General features: G+C 41.2%; 1 protein-coding gene across 1 annotated transcript in view; it reads right to left on the bottom strand.

Annotated features, from left to right (window-relative positions):
* pdzd8 (PDZ domain containing 8) overlaps window positions 1-19,334 on the bottom strand; it is a 34,783-nt gene extending 15,449 nt beyond the window's left edge. Inside the window, exons 1-3 of the mRNA XM_070840855.1 lie at window positions 18,369-19,334; window positions 7,268-7,393; window positions 4,975-5,077 (exon numbers count right to left, since the gene is read on the bottom strand). Of these exons, the coding sequence (XP_070696956.1) occupies window positions 4,975-5,077; window positions 7,268-7,393; window positions 18,369-19,270 (1,131 nt within the window). The 5' untranslated portion in view covers window positions 19,271-19,334. The remainder of the gene's footprint in view (window positions 1-4,974; window positions 5,078-7,267; window positions 7,394-18,368) is intronic.
* Window positions 19,335-26,862: the final 7,528 nt, after the last annotated feature.

Below are 26,862 nucleotides of genomic sequence, written 5' to 3'. Positions count from 1 at the left end.
GTGTCTCCTCATCAACCAACTGTCTTTCATCAGGTGTCCGGGGCAGATTAAAGACACAAAGACACCCTAAGTGGAACATCAAACAACCACCGTAGTGGGGAGGGGTGTGCGTGTTAGTGTGTGTGTATGTGGGCATGAGTTTGTGGGGAGTGCGTCAGAGATGCTAAAATCACCTGAATAAAATGGCCTGTTCTCCTTCTCTGTGCCTGACTGGTGCTCTGTGTGTGTGTTAGTGTGTGTGTGTGTGTGTGTGTGTGTGTGTTTGAAGAGAATATTGACTACAGTCAGAGAGGCTAAGAAATAGAAACTGGGAGAGGAAATAGAAACGATATAGTGAACTGCAATTGGTACAGTATTTTACAATTGCTTTGCCACAGAGTTTCATTGTGGAAAAACAGACCTGCTAAAGTCTCACTTTTAGAAGCAGACAGCTGTCCTAAAACTCTAAATCACATGCTCAGATTACAGCCATCTCAGTTTCACTACTATCGAGTGTCGAGATCACTCAACCAATGATACCAACCAACCAAAAACCTACAATGTGGTTTAACTTGTCTGTTTCAACCATTTAGTTGTATGTTTCAGAGCTGTGACGAAGCAAATAGTTTTACATCACACAAATGAACCTACTAACCACAACTTGAAGCAGAACATAATGAACATGACTGTAATGAGCCGTAATCGAAACTGGGAACCTTCCGACTAAGGAGACGACTGCTCTGCCTCCTGAGCCCCATAGCCGCACTAACGGTAGTGAGCAATGCAGAGCAGCTGCAAGAAGAGCAACCATTTCCTGTGTACCTCGATGACACGTAACGTTGGACAGGAAATAACCAGCATCAATGGATCTTGGTAAAAGCATGCTGGATGCTTATTGGCCCACCGACGCTGATTCGATTTACTCCATAAGTATCGAAATTTGGTTTTGAATGATAAGGCATTTTTGTTGTTGTTGTTTCGTTGTAATATTGTATCAATCTACACAACACTTCACATTCCCATTTCCAGCATGCACACAAGGTTAAAAGATAAAACAACGGAGTCAGAGCACTTCCTATTACTGAGAGGTCGACAGCATTTTGTGTTTGCCGTTCTTCAAATTGAAAATTGTTGTGTAAATTGAGCCAAAGCAGTTGTAAAAAAATACTGCAATAAATGCACTTCTATAAATAAAATGACCTTATTCTCCCAATTTTTAAACGAAATTATCACATTTTCAAACAATTGTAAACTCATTTGATTAGGTGTGGTTGAATGTGACATCACTGGAAAGTAGTGAAACTGAAGCATATCCATCATAACAGTATGTCTGACTGTTGCATAATAAAGACATCTGATGAGAATCTGTCCATATTTCCTCTGACCTCCTGATCACTCATGTTACATATTGGTGCGGATAAAACACACACACACCCACACACACACACACACACACACACACACAGTTGTAAAAACAAAAGGCTCCCACCGAGCACAACCAGTGTTACACAACAAGAGGTTGAGCTGTAGTGTATGTGTGCATACACACACACGTCGTATGTCCCTTCGGTCAAGCTGTCAGCAAGCATCAGCACTCAGGGCCCACGATGGAATCGACGGGGCAGATGTGCAAACACGCCTGACAGCGTCCCCTCCCCCCAACCTCAACACACCATAAATGAGTAATAAAAAAAATAAAAAGATAAAATAAGAAAAGCCCTGTCCAATCTCACACCGTAATGGAACAGGGTTCATTTACCCGGTTCACAGGTGGCCCGTGTTGCGCAGATGCAAGCGCACGCAGCAAAATGAAGTGGCTGAAGTAAACATTGACCAGTGGGAGGCAGCGGAGATAAACGGACCTAAACAGAGGAGAATCAATCCGAGCTCCTAGCATGGTGTCACCTCAAAGCTCAAAAAGCTCATGGTTGAGACTAGGAGTGGAAAAGCACTATTGATATAATATACATTTTTTTTTTAATAACAAATATTCTTGAAAATAGCTTTTTAAGTCAAACAGAAACAGAATTCATCATCAATAATAGTGCAAAGAACTATCAAATCGCTAATTTCAGACACTTGTCCTTATGTCCTCAGTGCTACAGCACTGACGCCAAGAAATCATTCAAACCAGTGGCTTTGAAGACCTCAGCCGTCCTCAGATGTTTTCTTGAGGGCAGCTTTAGGACAAGTGCTGGTGAGCCTAAATGTTACTGTGGTGAATAAGCACAGTGTGATTCAGAAACCTTTAAGATGAATGAATGCTACACTGAATACTATTAAGCTACCAAACTCTGATATTTGCGCAACCGCAAAAATGCAAGTGCCTTGAAAAACTGTGCCCTTAATTCAAATATACTGTGAAGAGCCTAGTGAATGTCAACCATGTCAGTTGATAAAAAAAAAACACAAAAAAAAAACAGGGTGGACATATAAAAGCTAATAACAGCACTGAGCAAACAGAATGGCTGTGGATTTTAATAGCTCATTTAAAACCGGCCTGTGTCTCGGAACTGGTATTGTGACTTCCTATTGTGTGTGGAACCAGAAACTAAACAGCAATATCCAGCTGGAAGACAGAGACTTACAACCCGCCCTGCGTTTTGAACGCGGTCCAAGCTGACGAGAGCGGGCCTCTCCTTGGGAAGACAGACACGTGTTGCTGGGAAAAGCAGGAGCGAGTGGCTCACGCTGGTTAAAATGAGGGCGATATTCAAATGGCATGAAAACCATTAACATATACGAGACAAGCGGCCGTTTTCATGAAGCGAGCGGGGGGGAAGCTCATATCTGGCAATCATCAGAGGAAAAGGGGAGAGTGAGAGAAAGACGGCAAATTGACCTTTCCCAGATGGTACAGCCTTTAATCCTTACTACAGAGTCCTGCTGGGGACATGCAGACTGGAGAAGTCTGATAAATCAGCCTCAAATGCCACCGTGAACCTGCTTTTCTATGCGTACTCCATGCGCATTGACAAAAAAAAAAAAAAAAAGGGATGCGAGCGCTCTGAAGTGGGTCCACTTGGAGGGCGCTACGCTGAGGGCTGCATTAGCTATTCATTACTTATTACTGACTGCTGGCTGCACCGGTAACTGACCATAGGGTCTGCACCCGGGTAACATGATACACCTTCCTACAGAGGCTTTCACACTATCCCACTGATCCACTCTGGCTGTGATGTGCCAAGAAACAAGAGAAATCAACAGTCAACAAAGGCATGGAAGAAGAAGACTGTTGGCTAGTAAACACAGATGTAAACAATGCTGAATTTAAAGTACTTAGAAGTGTTTTATGAGCATGGAAATGCATTCAACATGCTCAAGGACACACACACGTTTTGGTGAGAAAAGTTTTTGGTGAGTATAAACTTTCGTTTTATTTTATTTATTTTTTTAACCTGGGAACTCCACAGGGCATCTTTAAATACAATCGTGAAGTAGTTCTATTTTTCATCATTTTACTCCACTTCATTTATGAGTCGCATTGCAGATTAAGATTTTACACAAACAACAACATCATGTCATAAAAAGTGATGCGTTGGTTTTTTTGATTAAACTACAACAGTGAAGTGTTGCTTACACATGAATGTGTCACTAATACTAACCCAGTGACATAATTATGGTTGGATACTGTTCACATTTCAACCGATTTAAGTAGTGGTACCCAACAGTACCTTATATTTCAGTCTTTTACTCTGTGTAATAACAAAAGTGTATTTTCAGTTGAGTCCGCACCTTCTTAATTTCAACATTGTTGTTTATTAAGAACATTTTTTGGTTCAATTAGAACATTTGGATCACGCCAACTCCTCCCTGCAGTGAGAGCTGCCTGCATCAAGTTTTGAGACGTGCGACCAAGCTTGCGACCACTTTCGTAAAAATCATTTCAGGGAATCAACATATTGCGTATTTCGTGTCTGAAAAGGTCCGACAGTGAAATAGCTCTTCATCAGCAGAAAACAGAAATCTCCATTAACTATGTGGTTTCAGCTGAAACCTGACAAGCTTTGATGTGAGGAGTATAAACTAAATTGTTTTGATAAACTAAAATTGCATTTAAATTTTTTTTCATTTGATTTTGTATTTTCAAATAAGTGTTATCTCTGAACTCCAGTGCTATTAAATAACAACCTATCTCGTAAATGTACAATAAAAGGCTATTTTGGAAGGAGAGAAATGACAGAGGAACATTGTTGGATCTGGGAAAAAGACCCGATACTTCACTGCCCCCTGCTGGACGAGCACTCAACTCTTCCTAAGTCATTAAACATTACGAGACAGTGCAGGACAACCACCGCTCAGCGGAATACAAATAATCTTTGAGCCACTGCAAATGTCACTCAGACGTGTGTGGCAAGAGTAGCAGCATCAGGCTTTGCTGGAGCCAGAGCCAGTAATTAGGGCTGACATTTCACTCTAAAACGGTCATTAGTCACTTCCAAACAAGCCTGATGTGATAACTGTAATATCTCTAAATTGCAGCAATTAGAAAAGGTTTGCCAGAGGGGCCTGAAAATTTTCTTTGCTGCTCAAAATGTCAGCAATGGGACAATCTCATCAGCGCAGGGAAGATGAAAATAAGCTTGTATTAATGTGTCAATAAGGCATGATGTCCGATGTGCAGCATTTACGGACGAGGTGTTTGAAAAGCTCAGTTTAAAGAAAACTCAGCGGCTCCATTAGTGGAAACTGGTAGTTCTCAGCAACAGATGACTTTTATTTATTTATTTTTTTTTAAATGAACTGTGATTTAGCCGTGGTACCACCAACACACATTTGGCTATTACAGCTCTTTGGGTAGGAGAGTAATACTGCACAGCTTTTGGCACATCTTGATCTCCCTGGAGAGATCTGACTGAAATCCACAAAGGGAGTAAGAACACATAAGCCAGTCTCATTTGTCAGGTATAGTGTAGACACACACATAACCCTTAACCAGAGCAATGAGAAGGGAAACAAAGAGGAAAGAGAAGTGAAGTCAGATGTTAAACCCACCCGTTTGATGGAGCTGCGAGTCTTCTCCTTCCACTGGTGGCTGCTCAGCTCCAACGTACAGTGAACGTAGGTTTCTCGGTCATAGGAGCCCAGGATGAACAGTCTGCAATGACATGGAACAAGACATAACAGAGATGCAGCAATTAAAAAAAAAAACACCTTTAGAGTCAAATCTGTGTGCCTTCATTACCTTGTGTGCCCTGACTGAACAACTCCTCCTACATCAACATAGCAGTCTCTCCCAAAGTTGGAATGGTTTTATTTATGGGAGACTCATCAACATTTGAATCCAAATCTGTTGGCACTTTTTGGGTTATATGGTCACCGTCAATCAAATCTTATCAAATCACACAAGTAGAAAAAGCGCAAATTTGATATTACAGAGAAATATAAATGAAATATTTACAGGGCCTCAAATGTAATGTGTGTTTCTATCAAGGCATTTTTGAATTGCAGTGTTGTTCAAAAGGTGCAACACAAATAAAAGTGCCTTGCCAAAAAACTTGCAGAGTTTTTATTATTTGCAGAGTATAATAATCTAAAAGAACAAAACACTGAATATCTACTAACTTTGAGTCTAAATGTAATAGGGGTCAAAATCCTGCACCACCAGTCTTTTATTCACCAAGTACTCTAAACTATTACCTGTCTGACACTCCTGTGATGTGTCTGCTTTGCTCTGATAGCAGAGACATGAACTGGTAAATCTTCAGGATCCTGATATTTTTCCTACCGTGACATTTCACTCTCAAGGCAGCAGCCTGAGGTTATGAAGGCTTTATTGATCTTCACCCACAGACGCTTAAATCTTCCCTCGCATTATGGGAGACGACTGAGGGGATCCTGTATCGATACAGTCAGTCATTCCTCTTCATTTCCAAACCCAAATAACCTCTCTCATAGTGTTCACAATACGGATTATTTCTGAAGTTTTGCATACAACAAGTAAATCTCATTTTACATTTCTTCATTTTCAGTTTAGGGCTGCAGCTAATGGGTATTTTTGGTGAATCAATCATCTATTTTTTGATTGACTGATTATTTAGTTTATTAAATTGTGACAACTGTACAACTTCCTGAGCTGTTCAAATGGCCTGTTTTGCCTGACAGCCCGACCCAACAGATATGCTGAAAACAGTGTTTTAAAACAGGAGGCAAAACAGCAAACGACAACAACAGAAAATTAACTGGAAGTGCAACGGATAAAGCTGGATTCAAACCAGTCCACTATACCTGCCTGTGTTCTGTGATACTGGAAAAGATACCATGATGATTTTTTTTTGGATGGTCCCTGCGGTGCTGCAGCCGATTCAGTTGCAAGGTTTTACATTACATGCTAAATGGGTGGATGCTGCCCTCTGCTGGACATTTATGGCACTTCACACCTAATACCTTTGACACGGAGGTAAATCTACTGTTCGCTTCTACAGCAAGCGTGTGATATGATCTCATTTAACACTCACATTGATAGGCCAGGAAGACAAGAGCCTCCAAACTTATAAACTTAACACCTATACAGAGGGAAGGGATGCAGGACGGCCCGGGAAGGAGAGACACTGTATGATTATAATGGGCAGGACATGAATTATAAATGGCCAAGTCTGATCTGATCCTGTGGCCTATCAAACACGCTCAACCGCATCCAAACATGGTCCAACACACACACACACACACACACGGGCGTGTATATCAAAGCACACATAACTTGTGTGTCTCTCCGAGGCAACGGAGAACAGGCGTCTCAGTCAAGGCGAGCCTGAGCTAATTGATTTGACTCTTTGGCCAATTAAAATTTAAACATGCCAGCTTTGGACAAAAGAGGAACTGTGTTGGGCTTAGACATGAGAGCCTGGTGACAGGGAGTGTTCTCTGTCGATACTATAGGCTTCGTGGATGCTATATTGTTTGAGGACACTCTTGTAATGGCAGCTGCCACTGTCACAGACATGGTGAGGGAGCGGTTACAATTCAGATTCTATTTAGACTCTTTAATCTGCTTTTTGCCTCATGTAGAATTTATACATGTTAATAGTTGGGTGCTTCAAATAGGTATAGTTTCTATTTTGCTTTGCACAATGTGGGAAATGCTTTCAGCAAGTTCTCACAGTGTGTTCTTTGAAAAAGACAGTCAGGTGGTTGAGTGAGACATAGAAAACAAAGAAATACATTTCTGCATTGCATTACCTAATGATGCACTGCAACATGTGAAAATATGTAAAATATGTTAATGTCTTCTAAAAAAAATGTGTAATGTGTGGAGGGGGGGGGTACAGAAGGAATTCAAGGGTCTCACCTGCTACATTCAATCAGGGTGACTTTGAGTCGGCCTTCCACGAGTCTGCTGTCCTGGACTGAAAGGTCCAAATCACAGGGCAAGCCCAGAGGGGGCTGCACTTGGAACGGGAAGAAGGGCTTGTATCTGGAAACATACAAAGTTCATTTTAATGCAGGATCTTTAAAAAAAAAACAAAAAAAACACCCAACTAATGCAACTGTACTGACACAGATGACTATGACAAACAGAGGAAACTGTATAAAACCTTTTATCTACCACATTAGATTGTTACCTATCCAAACCTGTTGTTGAAGTGAGTATGAAGTATGAGGTGACACACAGTGTGGAATGCACCTGCTCTAGTTTGCATTATTTGTGAGGAGATTAACCAGTTGGCAGGGCCACAGTGAACGGTAGCTACACTGTGGCTGCTTCTGTTGGGTGTGGTGCGTGGTGGAGAGCTGGCTCTCTAAGTGCAGCAGGCCCAGAGTCTTGATAAAAGCAGCCATTGTGAAGTATAAACATAATGTCTGAGAGCACACACCCGTCCATTGCTATTTTGGGCTCCTGGTGATACTGTGGTGGGCCTGAGGCTTCTGCTGTTCTAAATAGTAGAACACTGATACTTTGTTCAGGATCATCATCCACATTACTGATGAAACTATTGTTGCGGTGTGTTCATACAAGTGCTCTGATGAGCAACATTAGAATGATCACAGCCAATTAACCATTTAATCAGATATTGTACCAATAAATGAGTAAAGTAGGGTGGAACAGGTGTTTTTCAAAATGATTGTCATTAAAAAGTGGCTTCTTAGCATGACGTGCAAGCTAAAGGTTGATGTTTATATGTAGCTTGGGTTAAGCTAGTAGTAGTGGATTATAGCCTGAGACGACCCCGCCATTCTTTTTTTTTTTTTTTTAAAGCAGGGCTTCAGACTGAAAACAGCCATGCATTAAAAAGAGACGACAGACCCCCATCAATGCAAGGGGCTGCATTGGTGGGGGTCTGTTGTTTAAAGGGCAACTCGGGTATTTTTCAAACCTGGACCCTATTTTGACCTAATTTGGGTTTGAATTGACTAGTAGGCAAAAATGGCCCCAAGAAGAGAAAAGACATGGATGTACTGTAAACCGTGGATACTGGACACAAAGATCTTGTAAGAATTGCTCGTGTGGCACAAAAAAGTTTCTAGCTTCTTCCCGAAACACCACACAAATGCACAAAGCTTTCTTGTATGCAGCAATGACGTAATCCAAATTATGAATTTGGTAGTACTACAAAAATGAAACCCCCATGGCTTAAAAATATACAGTACAAAGTGTGATAATTGACCCTGTTTATAGCTGGAGGACTCCTGTCAGTTTCACAACTGTCTCTTTTACAATGGTGGTCTATGGGGGAAAATGCGTCATGTGGCGCAGGGGATTTGTCGTTGTAATACTGTAAGTGGCCACTGGGAAACATCAGAAGCACGACTGGGCAGCTGCGCTGTAACCAGGGACCACAATACATCCACGGGAACTAGACAGACGAAGTGTGACATTTTGCAGTGCAGTGAACAAAGTCCAAAAAGAAGAAAAGGGACTCCGAATTGGGAGCTGTTCTCTGCATTTGTAGTCTCACATTCACTCCACTGGCTTAGTTGACAGTTCAGCTAATGAGAAGTCAAAATGCTTCAGGTCCAATTAAAAAGACAGAAATTCCTTACAAGACGGAAACTTGACTCTAATCACAAAGCTCTTATTCGATTACCCGCCCTCTGTGAATCACTGAAAAGGCTGCACATCCATATTGGATGGAAGTGAATGTGGTTACATTATCCAGTTTCAGGCCTGGCTGCCATATAGCTTCTGCTACAGCATGTGCCAAATACACAGGCTTGGGCACTATCTCTGCAAGGACACCAGCAAAAGCACCATCGTGAAATAAAGTCACTGTCACAAGACCATTGTTACGTTCATGAAACAGCAATGCTGTCCAAGTTAAAGGGCCACTTCTCCATAGTCTTAGCACATAATCGCATAACTCACATATTGATACAACAGCATGATTTGACACAATACCAAAAAACTGCTCCAGTGGCAGGTTTAAAACAGGAGCATGACAAAAAGAGGCTCTACCCTTGATGGGTAGCACCAGATTAAAATATAATATAAAACACTTCCATAACAAAAAGACTAAAACAAGCAAACAAAGTCAATGAGACAAACTGATTAAAGTGATGTCCGTTTGTGTGGAACATGAAGGTGCACCCTGACGGTCCAGAAACGAGGACACCAACAGAACAGGTGAATCACAATGACCCTATAAAGCATTGTATTGTTGCTGTTAAATCTTTTCCTGTGAGTGAACCTTAAAGACTGTATTCATTTCATTGTTTAAATGCAGTAACTTTTTTTTGTAATTACTGTAAATATGCCATTCATAAGTTTCCATCCAAATAACACATTCTGACATATCCAGTGAAACAAAAGGCTGAGCAGATGTACGCAGATTAAGACGGACACACAGTCAAATTTTATAGGTATGGTTTTATAGATATGTATATGGTGACACCATACTTTACAACCTGAATTTTGGGGGTTTTGGAGAATTGTGATTGCTTAACCAATGAAAGTAAGTGTTAGTTGCAGCCCAGTGTACAAATCACCAATGCTTAGCTAAGTAAACAGCTAGCTGGGTAGCTACATGTGAGGCTGGGACTACTAGTTAGGAAGCAGCACTTATCACAATCAAACTGGTGGCTAAGCACATAACAATGGGTCTCATTCAATATGTGCGCAGACACATTTGTGCACAAAATAAGCACGCACACAAAATCACCACTGGATTGAAGACAAGTTTTGTTCTTAATGATTTATATAAATAAGGGGATTATTTTGAGCACGGTGGTTAGCACTGTTGCCTCACAGGTTTGAACCTGGGGTCTTTCTGTGTGCAGTTTGCATGTTCTCCCCGTGGGTTTTCTCCGGGTAGTCCGGCTTCTTCCCACAGTACAAAGGCAAGCAGGTATTAATTGGTGACTCTAAATTGCCTGTAGGTGTGAGTATGAGCGTGAATGGCTGTCTGTCTCTATGTGTCGGCCCTGTGATTGACTGGCGACCAGTCTAGGTTGCACCCCACCTCTCGACCAATGTCAGGTGGGATTGGCTCCAACCCCCCTCGACCCTGAAGGATAAGCAGTATAGACAATGGATTGATGGATGGATTATTCTGTTCAGGCAGCATATTATTAAATTGATCCTGGGGTCAGTCTGCTTGCGTGCTCCTGGGCCGGATTGTTCGGGCAGCTCTGCGGTGCACAACATTACAAATCCCACTTTAACCCCTGCTAGAGGTGGAGCACGGAAAAAACTCCTAAAGCAAAAAAGCTTAAGAATTTCACAAAGGGAAGAAATCTAAACAATAGTGTGAGGCCAGAAAAGTCACACTTTTCTAGAAAATAGTGGGAGGAGAAGAATGATGATTTCAATATGGAAATTCTTATATACACTATTGTGAGCTGGGACACTCTGTTTTTACATGTTTATAGATGAAATGACATTTATGACAATAATTGATGAGGGTGAAAGGGCGTCAACTTAAGGGTCATTTACTACGTTTGGCAAATGCATTAATAAACGGTTTCAATACTGTTGTTCATTAAAGCCATTTCTAATGGATGAAGCTCATTGATACTTTAAGATCGTCATTTGAGTGGCTGAGAGACACTCTGTCCTGTTGGTCAGTAAAACTACATGGCTCAAACAACTAATAATCAGTCTTACTAATAATCTAATGGTAATCATCTTGGGTCTGTCAGATAACTTAATGTCAGGTGTGATTTTGTCTATCATAGTCTATCATGAGAATTACAACTAAAACAATGGTCAGTGAGACATATTAAGTTGCAACAGCTCAGTTACATGAGTAGGGCTACTAGTCATAGGGGACAGTTGTGTTCTCTGGTAGCCTGCTATGAATTATATAATAATAATATTACTTTTCATAAGCTACATACTCCTCCCTGGTATTTATTGGCCTAATGTTCAAGTCATCATTAGACTTTCACCAACATCAACTTGCATCATCTTTTCCATCTAAGTGACTTAGCAGCCCCAATCCAATAGTCAGAAATCAATATTATGGAGGTCATTTCCCTGAGCAGCCGGTCGCTTTCCTTTCTTGAAAAGACGGGTTCTTATTTGACTGGGGTTTGATTTAGGAGATCTGGCTGTGATGAAGACCTTACTGCAGCACTATTTATCTGATGTGACACTGCAAAAAAAGAGGTGAAAGGTGCATTATGGAGCAGCTAATGGCTGTTTTTAAACTATAGTACTACTTCCAGTTCCAGGCAATTACAGTTGTGTGGTTTTACAAACCTCATCATCTCTTGCCCCTGGGCCATCAGCCAAAACAACATCTAAACTACAGTGACAGCCCAATCAATGCGCAAGCCTCCTCCTGTCTGTGGTACAAACAGAGAGGCTGAGCTAAAAGGGAACTAGACGCCCTCTAAAATGGCCAGCTGTTTGCAGTTGTGCTATCATCCTTCCCCCTCTGACAGGAAATGACAGAAGGAAAGAGGTTAAAGAGGAGCGACAGTGGATATCTACAGAGCAATTCTGTAACAACCGACCGCCACACACATCATCAGTGTACGAGCACAGACAGCTGATTCATCCTGTTACACAAAGTGCACATATGTACATACACAGTGGGTTCCCTGGTGTTAGTTCTGCAGTACTGCTCACAAAATGACACAATTTGGCCAAGTAACGGCAAAATATAGATTTATCCTGCCTTTTTGTGCCTTGCAAGATCAACAACCCATGACAGTAACACAAGTAAGGAATAAACAAGTGAATTGAGAAGCATTTTACTGTATACAACTCAGTGGAAATCACCTGCAGTCAACAACACACTGTATTTGTCTTGCAGCTCTTGGCAGCATTCTTAAAATGCTTTTAATATGTACAAACATCAATCTTTAATCTTCCCACCTGCCTTTGTCAACTCACTTCAGGTTAGGGTCAAGAGTTTGCTGAGAATAAGGGTAAACACAAAGGTTTAGGTGTTTGGGTGGCAGTCATCACTGGAGACAAATGCCATCGTTACTTTGTCTTATATTGAAATAAAAATGAAAAAAAAAAACATTAAAGTAATTTCACTATCAAACGGATTTGAAAAACTGGGACAGCCTGGGATCAGAAGTGCTGTGACTGACCTACTGTATGCTAAAAAGATAAGCGATAAGGATTATGCTAGCCCCAGCGGTGCAACAAATATTCTGTGTTGTCTGCTAACGGTAGAGTGACCAAGAGAGCTTCAAAGACCTTTCTGCTGTCACCGTGCGATCACACTTTTTCAACAGTTATGCTTGGGGCTGACTTAAGACTGTCCCAGTTATGTTGCCAATGGCAACATTAAAAGAGAGAAGAAATGCAGACATGTGAACTGTCATGTGTTGGCTATTAAAATATGTGTAATTATGTCTTTAATAACTTCCTCTAACAACAAATCAAAAGCAGAAAATTAACCATTACTGTATGAGTGCCAAAATTATACATGCACTATGGATATTATGCTTTGAAAAATAGATATCAATATTGTCTAAATTTCTAAAGATGAAAATGAAAAAATATATGATCAAAAATAATTAAACAGGACTCGTGAAGCGACTGGCAAAGCGTCCGGGCAACAATTGTTATATGCACTCTTTCTCCCACTCCAGCCATGGATCCCTGTTGCTCCTTTAAGCCACAGGCCTTGTTGTTGTTTTAAACAGGTTTGTCGTCTTTGCTCTACCTTGGACATGCAGGCATATTTAACCAACTGATGAGTGCCATAGAACTGTCCGTGTGACTCCAGTGTTGGTGAATTACTTTGTGTTTCACATTTGTTCCTACACTTGATGCGAAAACCGGGCACGTTCCAGTTTTTGATACTCAGTGGTAGACACATATCAGTTAATACCGTTAAAGTATTGGATACCCAGCCCTAATATACATATGGGAAAAAAAACATGGAAAAAATGCCTTTTCCTAATGTGTATGCTGGCACAGTGTCATGGCTTAAGCTTGGGACAAACCTGCGGATTAGCTGCAACCTACAAACACTGGACAGTTCGCACACAACGATTGTTTCTAATCTTTGACAGTCGGAAGGGAGCTCAAACCTCACAGGGTTCCAGCGCTTTTTCATGGACAAAACTTGACAACTTCATTACAAGGACCCAGAATGGTGACTCTGAAACAATACCTGAAATTATTACTACACTGGATAAATAGGGCAAACCTCTTCATATTGGATTATGGAGTTTTAGCATCACAGTACATGAAGCTATTTGGAAATAGAAATATTAATAAAAATGAGAAAAAGCACTAAAATCCAATATAAAGAGTTGTGCCCTATTTGTTCAGTGTAATCATTTCTGGTATTGATTTGGAGTCACTTTGTCATTACATGGCAGCGATTGGGGGGTGGGTTAATGAATTTTCCCTGAAAATATTTATTGAGTATTAAGTATTGAGATGAACTTTTGTTATTGACCAAATACTTATTTTCCACCATAATTTGCAAATAAATTCTTTAAAAATCAGACAGTGATTTGTGTGTGTATATATATATATATATATATATATACACACACACACACACACACACACACACACACACACCACATACACACACACACAAACACATATATATATACACATACATACATATATATAAATATACATACACACACACACACACACACAGATTTCTATTGTATATCTGCTTGTATCAGTATTGACTGATGTTTAGGCAAACAAATTAGCTGAGAAATTAGCAGCTGTAATTGCTCAGCAAAGCCAGCTGATAGCTGGAGCTGTGACTGAGGGTGCAACGGATCACAAAGCTCACGGTTCTGAGTCACGGATAGGACCGTTGTTGGAACAGAGCCGTTTAACTGCGTTTCACACTATGATGGTTAAACTTTGCAATTAATCCATGGATCCACGGTTCACGTGCGTGCCAAATGGTATGCGTGTGGGAGGGTCTGTATGGATCACAGATCAACCATGGTCCGTTACACCACTAGTTGTGACTCTACATGGGTGCTGTAATGCCTGGATTACCTCCAGTGGGCCACAGTCCCAGCACCCCCCTCCACAGACCTACCATCTGTGCCACTCAGCAAATCCCAAGGTCCAGCCTTCTTTCTCTGTGGCTGCTCTTCATTACATCATCTCGTCACACACACTCACTCGCTCTGCATGATCGTGGGTGATACACACTCACACGTGTAGAGTTCTTCTGTTTGCTGCAGTACTCTCCCACACAACTCAGAGGCAGCGAGTGTGTGGACGTTAAATAAGTGTTCGACGCTTGCATTTAACAGTCGGACAGGCAACACGGAGCCTTTGATGAGGTATTTAAACATATATCACATCACAGCAGCCTTTCTGAAGGGCATTTAACGGGGTCGTGCCCAGGCCCAACTTCCCGGTTCTTGAGCTCTGCAAAGCACAAGCAGCAGATTCTGCCAGCCTCTCCTGACTCATACTGCTGTACTGAGTGCTTTTTAAGAATTTCCCAGCAAATGATGACAGAGTCAAATACCAAGATTTCTTGTAGTGTTATACTGCATTGTGTAGGCACGCTGCATCTGAAGTAAAGACTGCCTACATCAGATGAAATTATCACATTTTTCTGAAATATAACATATTAAAGGTCATGTTGAAATTCTCATAACAGTCCAACAACAATTAATAAATTGTCACAGGCCTGTAATAAGCCTGTCTGACTGGACAGGATGCCTGTACATGTACCTGCATGCACTGTGCCTGCCTGTGCGTGACCGGAGCCTTAGCTTTACACAAGGCTAAAGCATGGATGTATTGGGCTAAAGCTAACCAGCTAGCCTAGGCAGAGAAAATGCAGCCAAAATTTGAGTCGCGGCTCTGCATCCAGTCCTGAGAAGGGATGTGCAATGCAAGCAAGCATACTATTCGAAAGTGACTCGTTCAGCTTAGTTTAGTTTGCAATCAGATGAGAAAGAGAAAAACAGAAACAGAGTGTTTGCTTGAAACACAAATAACTTAAATTATCAAATCAGATATGAAAATAGTTGCCACTTCATTGTCTGTCAACTGATACATCACTTAATTTGACTGATCTAATCCAACTGAGCGTAAAGTTGTGACAAATAAATTCTTTTGAGGTTTTTTTTACAAGTTGGAGCGAGTAGAGAACAGAGGCACAAGCTGGACATGTTTTACACAAGACAGTCTGCGTGGAGTTGAAATTAGTCTAAAGTTCATACTGACTCACAGGACTTGTGCCAGCGGCTCTGGGATGTCTGCAGGGGGCGGTCGGCACTTGCCGCCTCCGTCTAAAGGGATAGTTCAGATTTCTTAAAGTGAGGTTGTAGGAGATACTTAGAGTCCAGTATAGTCAGCATATTACCTACAATAGATTGTGGTCACTCCCACATCCAGCTCAATCTAAATATGCAGGCTGGAGTCCCTGCATGGGCACTAAACAATCTACGGCAACAGAGACATTTATTTTAACCACATAAAAGAAGGCCCACCTAATAAATCAACCTCAGTCTAAATGTATGCTATATTTAGAATATATTCACCTCAAGTCTGCAAGGACACATGGACAAAGACGGGGGTGAAATAGTCTTAGAGCAAGTGGGTGTCAGAGAGAGCAAGAAAGGTTGCACACTGCACTGTGATAACTGACAGGAAATTACACAATGAGCGAGTCTTTCCCCTGATAACTAAGTGCTGGGGCCTCGACAGGACTCGACTCAGGCTGAGACTGCAGTCAATAGTCACAATACACATTTGCCCCCATCCCCACCCATCAAGACTGAAACTGTGACTTGAACGAGTCCTGTCCGTATTACACATCACTTACTACCTGTTTAATCTGGTAAGTAACCACACTGATATAAGGACCTAAAAGCACAAGTCACTCTTTAGTTTTGCTTTCTCTCTCACACACACTTTCTACTTCCCCTTTTCTCTCTGTCCGTTTCTCTCTCGTCTTCAAACTCGTTTCCCATTCCTACTTTTAACTACGTACAGAGCCCATTGAGAGTATTTGTTCCCTTTGTTAGGAACAAATGTGAAACACAAAGTAATTCACCAACACTGGAGTCGCACGGACGACCTGATTCTAAATGTAGTTTGGTGGAAGTCAAACAGCATACACCAGAAACAGTCAAAGAGATGAAACGAAGAAGCGACCACAGTCAGTGGCAACTGGACTTTCCTAATTGGAAAAACCGGAAGTCACGCGCCAATGCAGAATTTGATACACAAAAGCACTTTGCACACAACGAGCTGGCATGAAGACACCCATCAGGCTGCCCTCGGCTCAGACGCATTGTTGTTTAAAGAGACTCCAGTGAAACCAAGTGATGCTGCCTCCCTCAGATAACTCACTGCTGCAGCTCAAAGATTTGGTCAAGCACCGTTTTTCTGGTCGTGTGATCAGACATGTTTTGGTGGATGGCATCACCGCTTCAGGAACCTTACAATGCATTTCCCTCCCCCCCAATTGTCAATAACCATTTTCTGGACCCCTTGTGGACATGCAGCACAATTTATGATTAATGGTGCACTGATAATAAAAGTGAACACTAAAATATTAGTAGAAGCTGCAAGTGGGAGGGAGGGAGTCTTTTTAGATTTTGGTAGAGAGTTTGGTTTCCCCAAAAAACGCACCAAACTATTAGTTCGAAGGTCAGGAGTTAAATTCCAGTCTCAATGTTTAATCCAACATGGAAGAGAAGTCCTTAAAGTGTTTAGGAAATGTGGATGTTTGATGCACAATTTCCCTGACGGTCGAGCATCGTCACTATGGAAGGTCATTGATATCAATTCAAAAGCTCCAGGTCGGCTACTGAGTGGACGCTGTGGGGAGATGGTTTTGTCAAGAAAGATGTGTTCAAATCTTGGGTGGATTCCCATTACCAGGTCATTGTCCTCATAGACTTGTAACAACTTTAACTGTGCTTTAATCACGCATTGTATTCACAGTGTAAAGTCTTACAAGATGACTGAATTAGATGTTGCTAAGACACTGTTGTTCCAATACACAACGTTATTGGGCGTGGAAATAAAGGGAGCTATTCACCGCTGGAAAAGAAAAAAATGGAAAAGAATGTGGGAGGCAGAGCAGCAGCAGCTCTGGTGACAGCTCAGAAAAACAAATAGCGCGGCCATAAAATGCTTGAACATTAATTTGGACTCTCTACTCTGATTAGGCAGTAGTTTCCCAAAGTTTTTGCTGAGCATCTGCCACTGTTGTGACAATTTGAGCTCGTCTCTCTGGATGAACTACCAGGGGAATTGAAGTAAAAAAAATGTGCCATGCGTTTCTTTATCTCATTTCCTCGCATTGCATTTCCAAAAAAAATGTAAAAATTAAAAGTCCAGGCACAGGCTGCTGCAGCAAGGAACACACTTCTAGCTGTTTGTTTCGGAGAATGCTATTAACTTGTTATTATTTTATTCTTACTACCAGTTTTGTGCTTTTAAAGGAAACTAGTTACCAATTCATAGTTCCAGTCGTGCATTTTGATAACATGATAAACATGAAAAAAACAACAACTCTACACTCAGAGACAGGAAACGGTTCATTGATCTCTGATGTGAAAAGCTTTAGTGGACCCGGGTGATTTCATAGTTTGAGCCGACAGTTGATCTGTGGGGGGCCCCTAGAGAGGATCTTCTTAATGAAGACTTTAATGAGATAAAAAAATTGGATGTTCTAAACAAAAAGTGACATTTCGGCAACAAAACACTATACTACACGTTAAACTTTAAGCAGGTCAATGAAAAAGCCCTGAGAATAACCATTCCTAGGGGATAATAAACATACTGTATTTACTGTGTTTTCTTAAGGATAGGGCTGCACTTTACATGCTCATTTGTACATTATGTGGGATTAAACTAATATTTATAAGTTGATTTAGTGTCATGTGAAGTGGCAACGTCTTTCAATGGGGGTGTGTGTGTGTGTGGTGGTGGTGTTGGTGGTGTTGGTGGTGGTGGGGGGGGGGGTTAACTTAGAGCTCAGCTCAAGTGTTTTGGTGTGGTTCAGAGTGGGCAAACAGTGAGTGTTTACCTGATCTTGTAGTTGGGTAAGGTGTGCTTCTTCTTGATGACCCGCTTCAGCTGGTTCACTATGATGGAGGTGAGCTGGGGCAGCGGCCTCCCTTCAAACTGGGACTTGGCCTCGAAATCCACCAGCGGGTCCTCGAGGAAGGAGAAGGACCAGTGGGAGAAGGGCATGCGCGTGAACTGCAGCCGGAGCCTGCCCACCACGCGCTTCATCTTCACGAACAGGTAGGCAGACTTCCCAAACACCAGCTCGACGTCGATGGCGAGGTGGAAGCCGCCATTGTACTCGATGTCCACCTCGAAGTTGAGCTCCTCCGGCATGCCGTCCTCGTTCAGGTGCACCGGCTTCATCAGTTTGGCCGTTTTAAAGACGGGCAGAGAATTGCCCAGGGAGATGTCCCTCAGACTGAGCCCCTCCAGGAGCCGACCCGCTGTCTTGGTCTGCAGCAGCTCCTCAAACTCCACCTTGATCTTCTTGGTGAGCCAGTGTCTGACGACGGGGGTGTCTCTGAGCTCCCTGAACAAGAACAGAAATATAGCGTTTAGGAAATAGCACGTTTCGGCTTTGGCCGCATCCGCAGGCTCGCTGTGAGAAGGCGGTGGCGGCGGCTGTTGTTTGGGGCTGCCGCCGGTGACAGCCGCTTCCTGCTGCCGAGCCGAGACGGCCTCTTGCTGTTTGGATGTGGCAGATGCTGTGCTGCTGTCCTGCTGCTGCTGCTGCTGCTGCTGGCCTGGTTCGGCATGTTGGGTATTAAAGTAATCCTTCAATGCGTTATCAGGCACTACTTTGACATACTGCACTGTCCTGCCTATGGGCTCGGGGCTCCTCCGGTATATCAGCAAGAACTGTAATATCAACGTAACGACTGCTCCGGAGAACGCGGAAATCAATATTAAGTAAATCATTTCGAACAGCTGCCGTCTCGGAGTCCAAGTGTTGTCATAATCAGAGGTTTAACAAAGCAAGTTCCACCTGGTCGCTCTCAAAGCTGCCATATCATCTGCTTCTTTCCTGGGCTTCAGGCTGCTCACCTGATTGGACAGACGGGTTACGTCGCCGTGCGTCATGACGGAAGCAGAATGTGTTTCTTCGGATGCGTTCAAGGTACGTCGGATTTAGCCCGTGTCTCTGAGTTCACCACCTGCCGGGTAGGAAAAAACCTGTTTGAATTGACCTTTGAGTTGGATCCAGTGGGATATGCAATCCGTTATCTGCAAGCTGTGAACGTGAGGCCACAAGCACAAGAGTGACGCTGCAACAGCTCCATCCGATTTTGTCAAAGATAATAAAAGAAAAAAAAAGATGGAATTCACTCTATATAATACACTTAATATTGGAGCTTTTTCGATAATGATAAAGAGAGCTGATCATATGAATTACAAACATTACAAAAGAAATAGCTCATGTTATATCAAATTCTTGGGGTTGGAAAAAAGTTTTTTTTCCATCAGGATACAACAAGTTATTATCATCATTACTCTATAACACCAGCATCACTGGCTGATGTTAATTATACTGCCTACCATCCATGTCATTCCATTCCTGTCTAAAGTGTAAATATCCTATGGTGTAAATATTTATTTCATTTCATCACAATCCATATATTTATATTTATATTTATATTTATTTTTGCTATTTTTGTCTTTTCTATTGCTTTGTTTTTTTCACTCTCCCTGTCTATATTGTTGCTGCTGTAACAAGAAAATTTCCCCCTATGGGGGATCAAATAAAGAAGTCTAAGTCTAATCCAAAGTAACTCAACTTTATCACCAAACTTTTCCTCTCTGTAGTTATATATTATTATATATCAGGAAACGTCCTCGTTAATGTGTAGAACAGACATATCCGCTAATGTGTCTGATATTTTAGAATGCACTTATCTGTATAATTTGTTTTGTCGTTGTTTATATATCTAAATCTCTGCTGTTTTATTATTTCATGTTGCTATGTCAATACCTTTATCACATTCTAGGTTATATATAACATATATGGATAATTAAAACCATGAACATTAGTTGGCATGTTATAACTTCTTCATATAGCAGTTTCTTATTCTGCTGAATTTTATCCATCTGTAATCACGTCTGTTGTTGTCATTTACCAGTAAATTGAGTAGTGTAAGCAACATTTAGAGATTGACTTTGGAATATTTAATGTTTAATAAAAATATATATATTTCTCATGTGGTCTTCCTCTGAGGCATAGTGGGTCAACATTTCCTTACAGGTTTGACCTTGTATCCAGATACACCTGAATCACCTCTCATTAATGCTCCACCAACGTCTGTCTGCTGTTTGTTGCTGAGCATGTTGTGCACGGTCAGTCCTCTGTGTTATATCAACAGATTTCACTATCGGTAGTGATGATGATGGTGCATCACCATTTTGCCACCGACTGTACATCCCAGCATAAGTTCCATATTGTATGTGGGTTTCAGCTGGTTTTGTGTGACATTTTCACAAATGCGGTCATCAATATGAGCTGCAACTCTCACATTACACATACATTTGATCCATTGCTTGTATGAGATATTGATTGGTGCAGCTTTAAATAATGTTTTTTTAGAGTTTTACTTCCCAATTGATTTTTACTGACAACTGTGACCTACACCCACACCTGTTTTGTGTTTCCATGACAGTCCAGCAGAGGTCCCCAGTGGAACCTTGTTTTCACCTGCTATAACTGTTGCTTATTGTTTCCTCCTCCTTTGAGTATGCAGGTCCCATAGCTCAGTTGAAACATTGATGATTTGTGTCGCTCTGTTTTATGCCTGTTGATTCTTGTGAGCAAACTGGACTCTTTTGCTTCCGGATATGAAGCAAATCGCCTGCCTGTACGCCTTACATGCTTTTACAACATGCCAACAAAATATGTTTTTTTAATCCAGACAACCATGGACCCAGCAGACACTTTTGTGAGCTGCTTAGCTGCAACCACTAGAGGTATAGCAGGACCATATCTGTTATAATTCGGGGCGGACATGTCAAGTGAAGGAGTTTTAGGGTGATGACCTGGCAGCAGGTCACTGATCGACAAACGCTACACATCCGGCTCCCCTTCAGAGCCCACTGCCTGAGCCTGAGTCGTCTTTTTCATGCATCCACAAGTTTCAGCAATTTCCTGAATGGATCGGTCTGGTTTCATTTTGTCCCAGCAGCCCATCTTCTTAGATTCTCAATATCCCCAAAGGATAAATAAACAGGCCTGATAGATTTGGATAGTTTTGGAGTAGATGAATCAAGAATCAAGAAAACTTTATTGTCACATGTTCAGCAGTTACATGAAGCAATCGCTGGCAGTGAAATTCAATTCAATTCAATTCAATTTTATTTGTATAGCCCAATATCACAACAGAGTGTCTCATAGTGCTTTACAAAGTTCACTGAAATAAACAAGTGTATGCGAACAAACAATCTAATAAAGAGTCCAGCAGTCGATGAGGCCAAAGGATCAGTCCGAGGCATCACCTGCCCTTTATGACCCTCCTTCTTCGGGAAGGAAAAACTCAAAAAACCCAGTGGGAAAAGAGAAACCTCCGGGAGCACCACAGTGAAGGAGAGATCCAGCTCCCAAGGACGGACAGGCTGTAGCCTTGGACAGACGCACATCCATTGGCTGAAATTCTTGTGTCTCTGGTTCCCGGTAACACTGCTAACAGTATCATTAAAGAAAAACACACCAGCAAGTAAGTAATATAAAATAGGTATATACAACAAAAAAAAAAAAGATAATAATAAATAAAATAAAATGTACAGCTAAATAGATAATAGATAAAGAGAGGTGCAAAATAGGGCAGTGCAAAATTGTTTGTGCAGATTATGGGCAGTTTAAAAGTCTTATGGCCTGGGGGATGAAACTGTCTCTGAGCCTGCTGGTGCGTGCTCGGATGCTACGGTAAGGTATGTGAAGGCACCTGAACCCTGCTATAGTGTATGGCTCTCACAGCAACAGTGCCTCTACATTATGATGATTGTTGCTCCGTGATAAGTAAAGCTTATATATGTCTTAGTAAGCATAAGGACCAACAGCATTTAAAGGAAATCAAGTCCTTTTGCACTGCATGTCAGTCTACAGAGATTTTAATGGATTGAAAGGGGTCGGCTTGTCAAGCTGTTGCTTGTTTTACAAGCTTCTGTAGAATGTTCAACTTATTGGGAGCACAATGTTAAAAAGCAAGTGTCCTTATTTCAGTACTGACATAAAGTTTTTTGAGGACGAAATAGTCTTGAGTCCAAGTGCACTGTGTAGATGACTTTTAGTTAAGAAGACCAGTGTTGGGCCAGCACGTGCCACGAAAAAAACAGCTTCATTGTGACTTGGCATTGATTCCAGAAGTCTCTGAACTGAAAATCATTCTTGACCCTCATCATTCAAACCCTCATGAGCCAATCATATCATAGCTGTCAAAGTTGAAAGCTGTCCCTCTCCTACAATGTGGTTAATTGTAATATTGGAGCTTTGATTCATTAAGTTTAGACAGCGATTGTGCAGGGGTGTCATATTGTCCATATTAGAAATTACTAATTTTACACTGTCTAATGTTGTTTGTAATAAACTGCATGTAATTACTGTATATTCAAACACTTCAAACAATGAAGCGCATTTTATCTTCATTAAAGGTCAGTTTTTTAATATTTATTTTCGGCCACTAGATGGATACCTAAGACTAAATTATGGTTACTACTTTATTAAGTATCATTTAAAATTAAGGTTATGTCATTGGATATGGCATAACAATGATATTGTTGTTATTGTAATTTTGTTGCAAATGGAATACTTTCAATTGTATTTTGTTTTTTTTTTACAAATCCTTTTTAATATCCCTCTAAAAATGATCCCAGAACTCCATCATGTTACTACAAACAACCCTGCAGTGAAATATTATGTAACTGCACAAAACCCTAGTTCCAAGTCTAAACTCATCCACATGTGGCAGATGCCCTCACCTGAAGCCACAGAGCGATTTTCTGCCTTGGATTAAAACTGTGTTTTTGTTGTTACTGTAATTTGTATGCGTCTGCACAGGTGACAGTCATCCATCCATCCATCCATCCATCCGTCCACCCCATCTCTCATTCCTCACATTTGGCACAAACGTCCACTTTGATTCAAGTATGAGCTGATCTGAATTTGGTGGGCAAAGGTCAGAGTCATAACTCAAGAATTCATACATTAATTAGGACAAAATTGCAGCCAAACGTCTAAGACGTCAGATGAGGAAGTGATGACATTATATATTCAAAAGTTTTGTATTGATTAGGACCCCAAGGTACTTCCTCTCCCTGAATAACAACAGGGGATCTCCTTTTCCTTTGGTATTAAACAAGCTCGCTGGTTTTGCTGATATTGAGCTGCAAGTGATTGTTGTTGCACCATTTGACGAAGCTCTCTATCAGTCTGAAATAGTCTGTAAGTGGAGACAGTGTGTTACTCACTGGACATTATTCACTGGAATCATACATGTCAATATACGATAACGTCTATCAATTAATACCTTTTATTAAATACCTTCAAAGTTTTCACTGAATATATTGCATATATATATTGTTTTCACATTGTACTCAGCATACATGAGCCGGTAAAATGTGTCACAGTTTCTAACTCCGTCTTCTCTCATGTTCAGGTACAGTGTGTTGCCTTTGCTTGAGAATCAACACGTTTGTTTTACATGTGTAACTTTCCATCTGTAAGTTTTCAAAGGGAATCCATAGCAATTAGGTTTCATATTTCACACCGTTCGCACAGAACAGCATATGAGTGCAAAACAAGCACAGTAAGAAAAACAACCGAGTGTCTCCTTCTTCAAAAGTTACTGTTAAAAGGTCAGGAGCTCTTGGTGAACACAGGAGATTACATTCTTGCCTCTGTGAAATGTGACGACTCCCTCAAGGATGATTTTTTGACACACAGTAGATCATTCAATCCTCTTTACTATCCACTCACACCTTGGACCGCCAGATGAAAGATGAGAGAAGAAGGGGCTGTAAGTAAAGGTACAACAAGCAGGAAAAAGAGACAAAAACTTTCCATTGTTTTTATATTCTGTTACTCTCCGCCTGCATGTTACCTCAGGTCTACAAAATGTGGTCTTAATTTTTGAAATCCTGTTTTATTTTTGGATATTTAACTTCTCAGCGGAGACAAAAACCATGTCAAACCATATCATAGCACGCACCTGCCTGGTCAAACGGGCTGATGCAGAATATCTACAGTGGGGCAAAAAGTATTTAGTCAGCCACCAATTGTGCAAGTTCTCCCACTTAAAAAGATGAGAGAGGCCTGTAATTTTCATCATAGGTACACTTCAACTATGAGAGACAAAATAAGATGGCCCCATTCATTCTTTCCTTTACACGGATCAGTCGTCCTGGTCCCTTTGCAGAAAAACAGCCCCACAGCATGATGTTTCCACCCCCATGCTTCACAGTAGGTATGGTGTTCTTTGGATGCAACTCAGCATTCTTTCTCCTCCAAACACGAGTTGTTGAGTTTTTACCAAAAAGTTCTATTTTGGTTTCATCTGACCATATGACATTCTCCCAATCCTCTTCTGGATCATCCAAATGCTCTCTAGCAAACTTCAGACGGGCCTGGACATGTACTGGCTTAAGCAGGGGGACACGTCTGGCACTGCAGGATTTGAGTCCCTGGCGGCGTAGTGTGTTACTGATGGTAGCCTTTGTTACTTTGGTCCCAGCTCTCTGCAGGTCATTCACTAGGTCCCCCCGTGTGGTTCTGGGATTTTTGCTCACCGTTCTTGTGATCGTTTTTTGGGGTGAGATCTTGCGTGGAGCCCCAGATGGAGGGAGATTATCAGTGGTCTTGTATGTCTTCCATTTTCTAATAATTGCTCCCACAGTTGATTTCTTCACACCAAGCTGCTTACCTATTGCAGATTCAGTCTTCCCAGCCTGGTGCAAGTCTATAATTTTGTTTCTGGTGTCCTTTGACAGCTCTTTGGTCTTGGCCATAGTGGAGTTTGGAGTGTGACTGTTTGAGGTTGTGGACTGGTGTCTTTTATACTGATAACGAGTTCAAACAGGTGCCATTAATACAGGTAACGAGTGGAGGACAGAGGAGCCTCTTAAAGAAGAAGTTACAGGTCTGTGAGAGCCAGAAATCTTGCTTGTTTGTAGGTGACCAAATACTTATTTTACCAAGGAATTTACCAATTAATTCATTAAAATCCTACAATGTGATTTCCTGGATTCTTTCCCCCCATTCTGTCTCTCATAGTTGAAGTGTACCTATGATGAAAATTACAGGCCTCTCTCATCTTTTTAAGTGGGAGAACTTGCACAATTGGTGGCTGACTAAATACTTTTTTGCCCCACTGTATTTCACAACTGTTAAAATAAAATTAGCATTAAAGTGCTGCACTAAGAGCTCTATCGGTTGGTTATTGTTCATGTGCCATTCTGTTTTTCTCCACTCAACATACCTGAGCTAGGACTGGTAAAACATGTCACAATTTCTGACTCCATCTTCTCTCACTTCAAGGTGCAGAGTGTTGAAATTGCATCTGGGAATTTTCAAAGGGAACCTATTGAAAATTGGCTTAATTTGCATTTTATACACACAAATTCATATTTCACACCATTCAAACAGACCAACAACTGATACATGAATGCAAAATGAGAATAAAATACAGTACAGTGAGAAAAATAAAATTGAAGTTACTGAGTGTCTACTAGTCCAGAAGTTACTGTTACAAGGTCAGAAACTGTTTGTGATCACAGGAGATCACACTGTAGCAGCTGTAAAATGTGGTGACTCACATCAGGATCACTTTTAGGTACTCCTCTGTACGTTCCACTCACACCTTGAACCACCAAGGGAAAGAAGGGGCAGCAAGTAAAGGCACAACAAGCAGGAAAGAGAGACAAAATATGCCTCCATTTCATACAATCTAATAGTCCTCGCTGCTGTTGCATAGGGCAGAGTCAGCGTGGATTGATGGAAGATATTGTTTATGCTACCAGGTCACAGTGTTTAATTTTGTAATTTGTATAATATCATAACACTATATCGAGATAACATATACACACAGCACGTACACGGGGTCACATTATTGGTAGATAAATTGTAATAGTCATTACACCTTGCTGCCAATTTATCCCAGTGTCCAACTTCTTTTTTATTGGAAAAATTTAATGTTTTTAAGACTTTCTCAAAACCTAGGACACCTAATGTCCATGTGCATGTGTTTACAGATTCTGGCTGTAAACACATTATAATCCATACTGTTATCTTTCTGTTTACATGCAAAATGCACTTTATATTCTGGTTGTAAACACTTTATTCCACCAAAGTTTACATAACGCACAGTGCATTTTACGAATACTGCTGCTGCTGGCTCAGGTGTTGTATAGTTATAGTTTGTTAAACTCTGCTTACTTATATTTATTTATTTATACCCTTTTATTTTAAATTTTAGAGTGTTACCTAGATTGTATTTGCTCGGTGATACGGGTACCTGCAGAGTACAAGAATTTCA

The sequence above is a fragment of the Pempheris klunzingeri genome, chromosome 12, assembly GCF_042242105.1.
Source record: "Pempheris klunzingeri isolate RE-2024b chromosome 12, fPemKlu1.hap1, whole genome shotgun sequence".
NCBI lineage: Eukaryota > Metazoa > Chordata > Actinopteri > Acropomatiformes > Pempheridae > Pempheris > Pempheris klunzingeri.
The sequence above is the reverse complement of the archived record's forward strand: the minus strand, read 5'-3'. Positions and strand labels throughout refer to the sequence as shown.